Below are 12,340 nucleotides of genomic sequence, written 5' to 3' on the forward strand. Positions count from 1 at the left end.
ATAAATCTACAGTAGTCAGGTCGAATCAAGTTTATTGGGATTCGATCCGATTGATGAAAATGAGTGGAAAGTGCTTTATTGATTGGGATGATTTTCCTATTGTAGCATTGTATGTCGTCATTATTGAACCGTACTCGCTGCGGTAGTAATCGTATTACATAATTGGATTGACTGATTTGTAAGAATGATATAGATACAACGAATTGACTAGACGACCCGATTGATTGAACTGATAGTATTGATGGACACGATTTATAGTATTGATTGATAGACATTGACTGAAAGCACTTACTGATTTGATTGTTGGGAAATTGAATTATCGATGTTTTTACCGCTGTATTTATTATTGACTATTGATGGATTCGCTGCACTGATTGATTTGATTGTTGGGAAATTGATTTATCGATGTTTTTACCGCTGTATTTATTATTGACTATTGATGGATTTGATCTGCTTTAATTTGATTTCCGTACCTGCATAGATTCATTGATCATAGCCTATTGATTTGATTTGGTTGACCTGCATATCGTTTTCAATGTCGTGCTTTGATTTCAGTTGTAGGCTTTGGTGACCTGCTGGGCTTTGTAAGCTCATTATATGTGGTTAATATTTCAGGTGCAGGGCCTCCAGTCTGAAGATCTTTCTGTCGAGTGCAGCTTTTTGTTTTGTAGCCTTTGGTAGGCTTTCTTTTGTAGCCTGTGTGGCTAGTGTAGATATTTCTTTTGGACTCTTTTGTCTGTTCTCTGATTGTACTATATGTGAATTGTGAATTATAGTATCCGCTGCTGTTTCTTTTCTGTAATGAAATTATCTCTGGCTCTGGATATATGTATGGATGGATAGATGAGGAAACCGATAGAAATTGAAAAAGAAAGAAAAAAAATGAATGATCGATCAGATGAATCTTTTCGCTACACGGATCTTGGGTCGTTATACCTTCATAGATAAGCTAGCCATAAGATTAGTACCACAAGACAAATCTCCAACCTCACCACCATAAAATCGAGGATCAGAGGAAACTGGTTCCGCACCAACATCAACAGACTCAATAAAAACCATAGCAGAAACTGACTTATGATCCCTTAACAACACATCCTCACTTCCGGCCACAATTGGAACCAATTCAGGTTCAAAAGAAGATCTCGAAACATTACACAAACTAAGGGAGGGGAAGGTAAAGGCACAATAGTAGAATTCAATAGGTTCAAAGGAGGAGCAATCACCTGAACAGGAGCAGGAGATGAAACAATCCCGTCAACTGTTCCCGCAACATCTTCTGCGTCTGACTGCAATTGCACAACCAGCAACGCCACCACCGAAACCCCACCTTAACACCTTTGGTATAAGAATTAGGAACAACCTTAGCTTTTTCGGGATGCCTAGGCTGCAGTTGATCACACTCCAAAATAGAATGTCCAATAGACTTACAATGACCACAATATTTAGGAAATTATTCCATTTCCACCCATTGAACATAGCCAAGTTTATACGGGCCAAGCCAAATATGATCCGAATACTGTTTGGTAATATACATTTCCACAAGCACGTACACAAGCAACAGATGGCCGGGAGCCAACAGTCGTTGCATTATCCATTTTGAGGGGTTTGCCGAACAAAGACCCCATACCATGTATAATACGGGAAGAGAAGAAGTAGGAGCGCAAGTTAGGAAAACAAACCCAAATGAGGATAACAGTGGATTCAACGTTAACATCAAAATAAGAGACCACTTTACTAAAATCCAAATCATTGCTCAATTTAATCAACACATGCTTAGCATTAAGCAAAGTAACAGAGAAAATACCGTTGAGTTTAATATTAAAGAAGAATTTATGAATAGCATCAATGGATGGCCAGCGATCAAGGAAGAAATTGACCAGGGAAAACTCGAAAGGCGCTGCCAAAGCGATTACCTCCTCTTCAGAGACCCAAAGGACGACCAACCACGGAGTGTAACTGCTTTAAGCTTAGAAAATGCAATCGGGGTGGAAACACCAGAAAGCGCCTCAAGAAATGATCGAGAAGACGATAAATTGTCAAGGAAATCAGGATCCTGCACGCGATTAACCACCATGCCGACTAGAGAAGGCTGTAGGAGGAAAATCTACATAACAAAATAAGAAACTGGACACCACAACCAGAAGAAAAATGAAAAAAACTTGAACATTAGCGGCTAGAAGAAACCGAGAATGACCGGTGGCCAGCTAGGAGAAAACCTTAGCATAGCTCACGAAGCATGTGGATTTAATTTTCTTCTATCAATGAATTAAGAATTTGACTTTTATTCAGACAAAAAAAGAAAAAAAAAAAACCCCTAGCATCTAGGTTGAGTCTTTCTTATTTAGGTTTAGTTTGGGAGAGCTTTTTTATTATTTTATTTTTTAGGTCACAATCATAATTATTATTTGGTCACTATTTTTTCAATGATTTAAAAATAAAATTTGTTCTTGGAAGCTGTTTTCTATAATAGCTTTAAAGTTTGACTTTCTTCACAGTAGATTTGCAGGCCCATTTATAAAAAATTACAACCATCTCAAACGAACCCTCAATTTAAATTCCTATCCAAAAAAAAATACAATCTTTTGAAGTGTGTTGGAGCGATCATATACTTTTCCTTAAAAAAAAATTAATATAAAAAATATTTTTATAATAGAAATCTACTTTAACAAGCAATAAGAAAATCATCATAAATGAATGCAATATTGGACCCCACCCGAAAACCCGACCCGAATGCGTCACGAAAATTTCAGGTTTGGGTTGACCCGAACCCCAAACGGGTCAGGTTCGGATTCAACAATTCGACCCATTTCAAAAATCAGGGTGGATTCGGATTGACCCGAAATTGGCCCTTTTTTACCCGAAAATATATATATATATATATATATATATATATATATAACTTTTTCAAATTTTATTTTACAAAAGTGTGTCAATTACATAAAAAAATAAATCATTTAGAATAAGAAAAGTTCATCATAATGTAAAAATAAACGATTTAATACTAAGCAATTTAACTAAAACCATTTAAGTAAAGAGTTAGGATTGTGCATGCAGTTGATTTAAATTGTTTGTTTTGCAGATTAGCTAAATGAATCTATTTCAGTTCTAAATTAAAAAAAATCAGACAGTTCAAATTATTTTTCAAATTTAATTGGTCTGTTCGGTTCCATTTTGGACGAACGCAAATGTAATTAAATTTAACAATAGATTTATGTTTCGTTTGAGATGATTTTTTTTTCCTTCTTAAAACAGCTTCTTAGTACGAAAACTAAATTTTTATATTAGAAAGCTGCTTTAATGAGCAATAAGAAAGCTGTCCCAAACGAAGCCTAGGACGGCTTTATTATTGCTTCTTAAAATAGCTTCCTAGCAAAAATTAAAATTTTTATTGTACTAAAAAGCTACTTTAAGAAAGCAGAAAGAAAGCCGTCCCAAACGAGCCTAAATCTCTTTTATGGAATGTGAGTGGGACTACTTGTACCTTTTCAAGTAATAAAATCAATTATCATATTGGAATTCATAAACCTCATTTACTTATTATTTTGGAACCTTTTGTGTTTTGGACTATAATGAAAGTGAGGGTGGGAAAATTTCTAACTTAAGCTTCATTTGGGATCACTTTTTTACTATTTTCTAAAGTAAATTTTTAGTATAAAAATTTTTATTTCAAAAAATATTTGTATTAAAAATTTTGTTAGAAAGTGATAAGAAAGTTGTTTCAAACGAAGCCTTATATGACTTGGAAGAATTTTTTGCAATGGTTGAATGTGGCTTCATTGATACTGGTTTTGTGGGTAATCCTTTTGGCTGGGTTTTCTATTCTGTGGATTAGCTTAATTCTGTTGAGGATTAGCTCTATTCTGTGGATTAGCTATGAAAACAAATTTGTTGAGGATTCCATAATGGGAAAATGATTACTCAAGACAAAAAGTTGGTGTTAGGGCATCTCCAATCGAAAAATTAATTTTCCAACTCAAAATACAGTAACATTCATATAAAACAGTAATTCATCTCCAACTGAACTCGATTTCTAACATAAAAAAGAGTATTTTGTGTATTGTCTTTCTAATACCCTAAACCTAACCCAAAATTGCATTTCTGTGAACAGTGCGACGTCAATATTGACGTTAAACTGTTATACAACCATCCCACTGTTCACAAGGGAGAAGAAAACGTAAAATGCGTTTACATTTGGTGTTCGAGTGCAGCCTCGCGGCAGCTAGAAACAGGTCCTTAGAAGTATTAAAGATTGTGATATAAAAGCTAGATTATTTCATTCATTAATGAAGGCCAAGTGTAGTAAATATTGAATATGCAAAATTAAAGAATGCTAAAGAAATTGGATTATTGTTCTAATTGAACTTTAGAGCTTTTCATGTAATAATTTTAAAAACCTGTTTTATAGTAATACTCCAGGAAATATATTGGAGAATCTATTTTCTATAGGCATTTCAAAAAAGGAGAATGTGATGTTAACTACCATAACTAATACTGAGGAAGTCAAGAAAATTACCTTCTCTATTGATACTAATTCTACTATAGGTCTAGATGAATTTTCAACTACCTTCTTCCATTCTTAATAGAACATTAGTCCAATAAGATTTGAATTTGAAGGTGTATGTGAATAATATGATAGGGAACCTTAATCTTTCTAATGCACATGATAAATAAAATAGTTCTATTTATCGTCTCATCTGGAATGTCAGAATACATTATAATAGTTTTGTTTGTTGTTTCATTACCAGAGCCAAGAAGAGCTGTAAGATCAAAATTAAAAATGCAAATAACATGACCCTTAGATCTTAGAAGACATAAATATCTGCCACGAGCTGTCTCTGTTTAGGAGGCGATAGAGGAGCGAGAGAGAAAACGAAGAAGTTATTGTGACGTTAAAGTTTTAGTCTATGAAGATTATCAACAAATTTATTTTAAAAGATATCTAGGCACACCAAATTTATTTTTGCTACTTTATGTTTTGAATAGATCTAATGATTTAGACTTCTTTTGGGATGACTTTCTTACTATTTTTAAGCAGTTTTTTAGCTGAAAATTATCTTCAACTAAAAAGTTTATACTAAAAAATAGTCTTAGCAAGCAGTAAAGAAGTCGCCCCAAATGGAATCTTAAACTACATTATTAATTTGTGCTTGATTAGATTGATTAAAGAAAAAATAATTGTAATTTATTTTCCTCCCTATCTCTCTTTCTTGGAAAATTTAAATAATTGAAGCCAATAAATTACAGTCCTTTTTTACTTGTAGTGCATCCAAGCAGAACCAGATAGGTAAGTAGGAAAGGATAAATTAAAGACTAGGCAATTGAGCTTATTCTCTGTTACACTACCCATATCATGAGTTAATGATTTTTTTCCTCATATGAAATGGGGTGAGAAATCTCAGCTATTAAGTCTTAAGCGATAATTATGGGTGTGGTTAATGATAGAACCAACAAAGAACAAAGAAAAATTGGAGAAGAAAAAATAGAACAGAGAAAAAACAAACTTCTGTTCTCTAAATATCTCACGGGATTCAGAACAAAACAGAGAGCACTTCTTCTGTCTTTTCAAAAGCAAAAGAAAAAAAAAACTGAGAGAGCAAGCACGCTATTAAGCCTTTCACAGGATTACATCCATACAGCAAAAACTAAGCAGTTTAAATAACTGTCTAATAAAAATAATAATAATAATTAAAATTGAAACGTCGCATGGTTTGAAAATCCAACAATCTCCCATATTTAAAAAAAAAAATTGAATAATAACATAATTGTCAATACAATCTAAAATTTAATTTTCAATATACGAGATTAAAATACCGTTCATCCACTGATCTATAATTCTATTGCGTAATCAATTTTTTATAATGGTCATTATAGAAAATGCTCTTTCAACTTATGCAGTTGCTATGCATAGTACTAATGCCAACTTCAACAGCCTAAAAATAAGGGGAAATAGTATTTTATTCCTACTTTGAATCTTTTTTTTAGCAAGACTTCCTATATCTTTTAGTAATGAAATTCGAACATCAAACTGCATTTCCATAATACAAGTTTCCAACTGATTAACAAGAATCATCAAATCAGAATGAGTGAAATCATGATTGTGAAGTCATGATTGAGAGGCTAACATGTCCCTTTTTCCAAATATGATCTTCAAAAATTTGATCACGAATGCTAAAATTAAATTCAGAAATAGGTATACGTATTTTAGGATTTGATTGAAGATTAACTAGTTCTATTACCGTGCTTCTTGATGATTCACCATTTTTTTGAATTCTTTTTTTTTTTATTTTTCACATCATCCCTATTTTCTGAATCTTCTATTGGTGATGATATACAAAATTGTGATGCATTTTTAAATATTTCTTTATAATCTTTGTGCAAATTAAAGCGCATTAACAACATAAAACATAAAAAAAAAATATAAACTAAATTTATTCTAAACAGAAAACTAAAGAATAAAACAAATTCTTTTTCTTTATTGGTTTATCTTAAAGAAAAAGAAAACAAATATAAATAGAAAACTGAATGAGATTTTTTATCTGTTTAGTATTGAATCTAATTTATTTACTAAACTATAAATTAATTAAACAAATTTTTTAATCTATAAACTAAATTCTAAACGAAATGTTCTGTTTAGACTAAAAAAAAAAAGCTAAAAAAAAATTATAGAAAACAAGAAAACTAAAACAAATTCTTACCTGTGCTGCTGGCCGTATGAGGGAAGAAGGGAGAGCTGCAGAGGCAGCGAGAACTTTTTTTTTTTTTTTTTTTTTTTGGGGACATTTAGGCCATTTAAGGCAAACTCACACACACAAAGCATACACATATACTTGAACCCTGAACCTCTTAGTTGGAAGCCAAAGCTCTCAACCAATAGGCCAAGGAGAGTTGTGTGGCAGCGAGAACTTCAAGCCGGATCCAAAATCCAAGTGAGGTCAGAGGCAGAGAAGCAGAGGCAACGTCGAGATTAGTCATACAAGTGCTTCTTGTGCGCGACAACTTACTGTCTTTAATCGGGGAAGCACTAAAGCCATATATAGGTATTAGGGCATCTCCAACGGAAAATCTCATTTTGCACTCCAAAATGTTGTGAAACTAAAAAAATACCGTGATTCATCTCAAATCGAACTCTATTTTACCCCGTAACGGTTGTTCGCTTCTTTCGCGCGTTTCTTCAGCAAGTTCGGTAGACACAAAAAATGGTGAAGATGAACAGTGCAACACCAATATTGGCGTCGCACTATTCATCCGCGATGAAAATCGTGTAAGAAATGCCGCTCGGTTGGAACGATGGAAGAACGACAAACAACCGTTCGCTTGGAGATGTTCTTAGGGTTTTCGCACCGCCAAAAACCACCAATCCAGCCTCAATGCTTTCATCTAAGTTGGTGTTCAATTCATTCATTAAATAAATAAAAAAAACACGAACAATTTTTTTGAGCGTGAAACTTATATTAGTCCAACAAAAAAACTCTATTCAATTGTATTCATCTCCTATAAACTCAAAATTATTTTTTAATAATAAATAAATATATTCAAATTATGATTTTTTAAATTTTCAGCTTTACTGATTATTATATTTATAAAATTCTTGGGATAAAATTTCAATTTTTCATATATCTCTTTTAATTTTTTATAAATCGTTCAAGAAAATTTTAATTTTTATATTATTTTAATAAAAAACAAGCTAAATTTTACCAGCATAGGAACAAACAAATTTAAAAAAAAAAAATACAACTTAGAACGATGGATGCTTAGCCCTAGGAGTGCAAACAATTCAAGCCGACTCGCAAGCCAGTTCGAACTCGACTCGGTAACAAGTTCGAAGAGTCGACCTTATCGAGCTCGTGAGTCGAGCTCGAACACGATTTCGAGCTCGACGGCTTATCGAGCTTAAACAGGCCGCTGCTCCACTCGGCAACTCGTCGAGCAGCTCGATGGCGAAGCTTGTCGGCGGCAAATCCAAAACACGAGAGCGGGAAATCCAAAATGCGAGTGGTAAAAAAAAAAATTCAAGCTCAACATTTGATAGTTGAGCTTGACTCTAATACCTCGTGGCTCGAGCTCGACTCGACTCGTTCGCACCCCTACTCAGCCCTTGGCCTTACATTTAACAAAAAAAAGAAAGAAACTTAGAAAAGGCTGACCTCATACTAACGCCAGTTGGGACTCTTAGATGGCAATAAATGATTGGAGTGGTGACTTTGCGAAGCAAGTCATGAACTCCTATTTTACTAAGTCTTCCAAATGACTTGACTCGGAACAACCCTCAAGACTTTTTCTACTTTCTCCCATTATAGCTTCGTTTTTGGTGTCCTCTGTCAAATGGAAGCTCTAAACTTCTTCATGGAGAGGTTTCATTTCAACTTCGTTGTCTTCCTCCTCGTGCTTTCCTTTTTAGAGCTTTTATTGATCAACTGTGTTGCTGCTGACCGATGCCTTGAAGCAGAGAACTTAGCACTTCTCCAGCTAAAGAAAGGTTTTACCACTCGAAAGCCAGAGTCATGGCTGTCGGGAATGGACTGCTGCAGCTGGGAGGGCGTGACTTGCGATGAACCTGGAAGGATCACTGGACTCAACCTAGGGCTTCGATTCATCACTGGTACAATTGATCCTAGCCTCTTCAATCTCACATCTTTAGTCACTCTCAATCTTGCCCACAATAACTTCGATGGAATTCCCATTCCGGACTTTGGGTGGGACAGGCTTGTAAATCTTTCAAGCCTTGATCTTTCTGATGCTGGATTTGCTGGGAAGGTTCCTGTTAGCATCTCTCGTTTGACAAAATTGACTTTCCTCGACCTCTCCAGCAATTCTCTAGCCATTAATCTGATGATTTTGCAAAACATGAGCAATCTGAAGGAGCTTATTCTTGACAATGTAAATGTCTCATCATATAAGAATGAATGGTGTGATGTTCTGGTCAATTCCACCCCTGTACTTGAGTTGTTGAGAATGTATAGTTGCTCCCTCTTCGGTGCCATTTGTTCCTCTCTGCCCATGCTCCCATTTTTATCCATTATCGATTTTACAGATAATAATTTGGACTCTAACATCCCAAATTCATTTGCCAATTTTTCATCCTTATCTGAGCTTCACCTTCGAAGTAACAAATTTAATGGATTTTTTCCCAATCAAATCCTTCAATTGAGAAATTTGAAATATCTTGACATCTCTTATAATCCAACACTTTCTGGTTATCTTCCTGATTTTCCAGAGTACAGTAATTTAAGAACTTTGTGGGTTTCTAATACCAATTTCTCAGGGAATGTACCTGACTCGATTAGCAACCTCAAGTTTTTGACAAATTTAGATCTCTCAAGTTGTGAATTCTATGGTACAATCCCATCTTCTATTGGGAATCTATTAGAGCTCGTGCATTTGGATCTATCATATAACAATTTCAACGGTGTTGTGGGGTTGGAGTTCATCAAGGGTCTCAAGAATCTCTCCGCATTGGACTTCTCAAACAGTGGATTTTCTTTAACTCTGCTTAATGCAGATAATGGATCTTTTTCATCTTCATTTCCCAAGATGTCAACTTTGATACTAGTTGGTTGCAATCTAACTAAGATTCCTACATTCATAAAATATCAAGATCAGATGACCAACCTGGACCTCTCAAACAACATAATTCATGGTAAAATACCGAGTTGGTTATGGAGAATAGGTGATCTAAAACAGTTCACATCTTTAATCCCCTCCAACACCACCTCACAATCTCATTTATCTTTCCTTTCTCTTGCAAACAATAACCTGATTGGAGAAATACCACCATTCATCTGCAACTTAACTAGACTCACGATGCTTAATTTATCTAATAACAAGCTAACTGGTACTATTCCACAATGTTTGCTAGAAGATGGAATTGATCTCCTTGTGTTAAATCTAAGAGGAAATCAACTTTATGGAGCCATACCTCATGGAATTAGTACAAAATGTGAGCTACAAACCATAAATCTTAGAGACAACCAATTAGAGGGATTGCTTCCCAGGTCTCTATCTAATTGTCGATCACTTGAAATTTTGGACTTGGGAAATAATAACTTGAAGGATACATTTCCTTATTGGTTAGGAAATATGTCTTTGCTAAGAATTCTTGTTCTAAGATCTAATAAGTTCTATGGGTTAGTTGGACCTCTTGATGGAAGCCATGAGACAAATTATGCTTTCCCTATGATGCATGTCTTTGACATCTCATCCAACAACTTTAGTGGAAGTTTAACTGCAAAGTGTTTCAGTAGTTTTAAGTCAATGATGATAAATAAAGTAGAAGGAATCCTTGATCTTTTATTTCATTTAGGCCCATACTTTAATCTAGATGTGCTCACCATCATTAACAAGGGACAAGTAATGACACTGCAAAAATATGCCATATTCGCAAAGTCAATAGATTTTTCCAACAATCATTTTGAAGGAGAGATCCCTTCAATTATTGGGCAACTTGTCTCTCTCCAAGTACTAAACATGTCACAAAACTATTTGACGGGTGAAATTCCTCCAGAATTAGGAAATTTGGTACAGCTCGAGTCATTAGATCTTTCAAGGAATTACCTTTCTGGTAAAATTCCTCAGGAATTTGTTTCATTACATTTCTTATCATATTTAAACCTCTCCGACAACAAGCTGGTTGGAACAGTTCCACAAGGAGGTCAATTATGCTCTTTCACAAACACTTCATTTGAAGGAAATAAAGGGCTATATTGGTTTTTTTGCAACACATCAGTTCTAGCAGCAAACAATACAACCAAATCACCTCCAAGTTTGGGTAACACATCTTCAAATAATAGAAGTTACATGATTGTATTAGGAATATTATTTGGTGTGGGATTTGGGGTGTCAATAGCAGTCGTTCTGATACTTGATGTCATGTTCTGTAACAAAGCTAGGAGGAGAAGCAGGAGACCTTCTCATGGATAACATGAAACTATGATTCCTTCCAGGTAAGTGGTTTTTTTTTTTTTTTTGGTTCTTTTTGGTTCATATGTTAGATTTAATTTATCTTGTAATTCAAAGTTCTGCATTGACAGGCGTATGGTATTGGCCTTTATAGTTGGCTCAATGAGCTTTTGCATGAGTATTTTATACTTCTCCTTATATCTACTTTTTCTCATTTGTTCTTTGTACTGGGATATAAAGAGGTCAGTAGTGTCTTTCAGCTATTCTTCTCTTTAATGCACAACTAGATCTAAATTGGTGGTAAAATGGACTTTTTTTTATGAATTTGAATTCCAATGACATTTTGAATATAATGTAAATTAATGTGTATTTAAGAAATGAGTAAATTATTTTGTTGGATTCAAATTAAATGTAATGAAATTTTTTATTTTTATAATGCATTTTAAATATATGCTTTTAAAAAATTCGACGAGTGATGGAGGTGATAAGATGGCAGGTGACAGGTAATGACAGTTGGTGACAGTTGTACTTGATGATTAGATTGGCAACAAGTGATACCAATCTGCGGTATTTGCAACAGACACTAACCACAAGATGCGATTGCTGACAGTGTAGTTGTGGCTGCCAGTAGGGAAGGCGATTCAATACAACACTTAAATAATTAATTATTGGGTGAATTTCAAATACATTAACAAATTACTTATTAATTACTTTAATTTTATTTACATTTTACTCACAATACTTCAGCACAAATGGCATCCAGAAAAACTGTATGGCCCCTCCAAAGTCCATTTTTCCCTATTTTTTTAAAAAACTATCCTTTTTCAATTAGAATTTAAAGTTAAACTCTGTGTAGATTACCATAATTTAAGAAGCTTTTTTACTAATAATTATTTGATAGTTTTTTATCATATATATATAATTTTAAATTATAAGAATTATTTATCTTAAAATTCTATATTTTAGAATTATGAAATTTTTATACAATATTGTCTTTGAAATTTAGAGGTATTTCAATTATTTTATTAAGAATTGGAAGCTATATTAATAATAAAGATAAAGAGCAACTACAATTTAGATTCCTCCTTCAAAATATTAAAAAATAAATGAGGAACCTTATTCTCAGAGCAATTATCCCAAGTAAAGCTACTTACTAAAGCATAGTTAGCACATAAGGTTGCTAACTTATTGCATTCTCTACTAATGCAATTAAAAATAACAAAATTAAAGTTTGCAAGAAATTCAATACCATCGTCCTTGAATTTCCTATTATTCCAAGCCTTTTTGAAGTAAGAAATGATGTTTGAGTTATCACCTTCAATGAAAATGCCATCGAATTTGAGCATCCAATCCTTGATCTCCTCTTTGATTGAATTAATGGCAAGTAACTCCAATTGAGCTATATCCCAATGTATGAATGATTTACCATAAGCATATAGGAATC

The 12,340-nt window shown here is 33.8% G+C and overlaps 1 protein-coding gene across 2 annotated transcripts; it reads left to right on the forward strand.

The window, feature by feature from the left end:
• The first annotated feature begins 8,225 nt into the window (after positions 1–8,225).
• LOC110092684 (receptor-like protein 6) lies at positions 8,226–11,202 on the forward strand. Of its 2 annotated transcripts, XM_028693511.1 has the most exons (2): positions 8,226–8,351; positions 8,447–11,202. In XM_028693511.1, exon 2 carries the CDS (start codon positions 8,515–8,517, stop codon positions 10,915–10,917), a length of 2,403 nt encoding a protein of 800 aa, XP_028549344.1. In that variant the 5' UTR covers positions 8,226–8,351; positions 8,447–8,514; the 3' UTR covers positions 10,918–11,202. The 2 variants fall into 2 exon arrangements, with proteins under 2 accessions (XP_028549344.1, XP_028549343.1); XM_028693510.1 differs by having other exon boundaries at positions 8,228–11,202.
• Positions 11,203–12,340: the final 1,138 nt, after the last annotated feature.

The sequence above is a fragment of the Dendrobium catenatum genome, unplaced genomic scaffold (assembly GCF_001605985.2).
Source record: "Dendrobium catenatum unplaced genomic scaffold, ASM160598v2 fragScaff_scaffold_313, whole genome shotgun sequence".
Taxonomy (NCBI): domain Eukaryota; kingdom Viridiplantae; phylum Streptophyta; class Magnoliopsida; order Asparagales; family Orchidaceae; genus Dendrobium; species Dendrobium catenatum.

Excerpts from the sequence above, each read along its gene's own strand:
- LOC110092684 (XM_028693510.1), top strand. The coding sequence starts at position 8,323 with ATGGAAGCTCTAAACTTCTTCATGGAGAGGTTTCATTTCAACTTCGTT.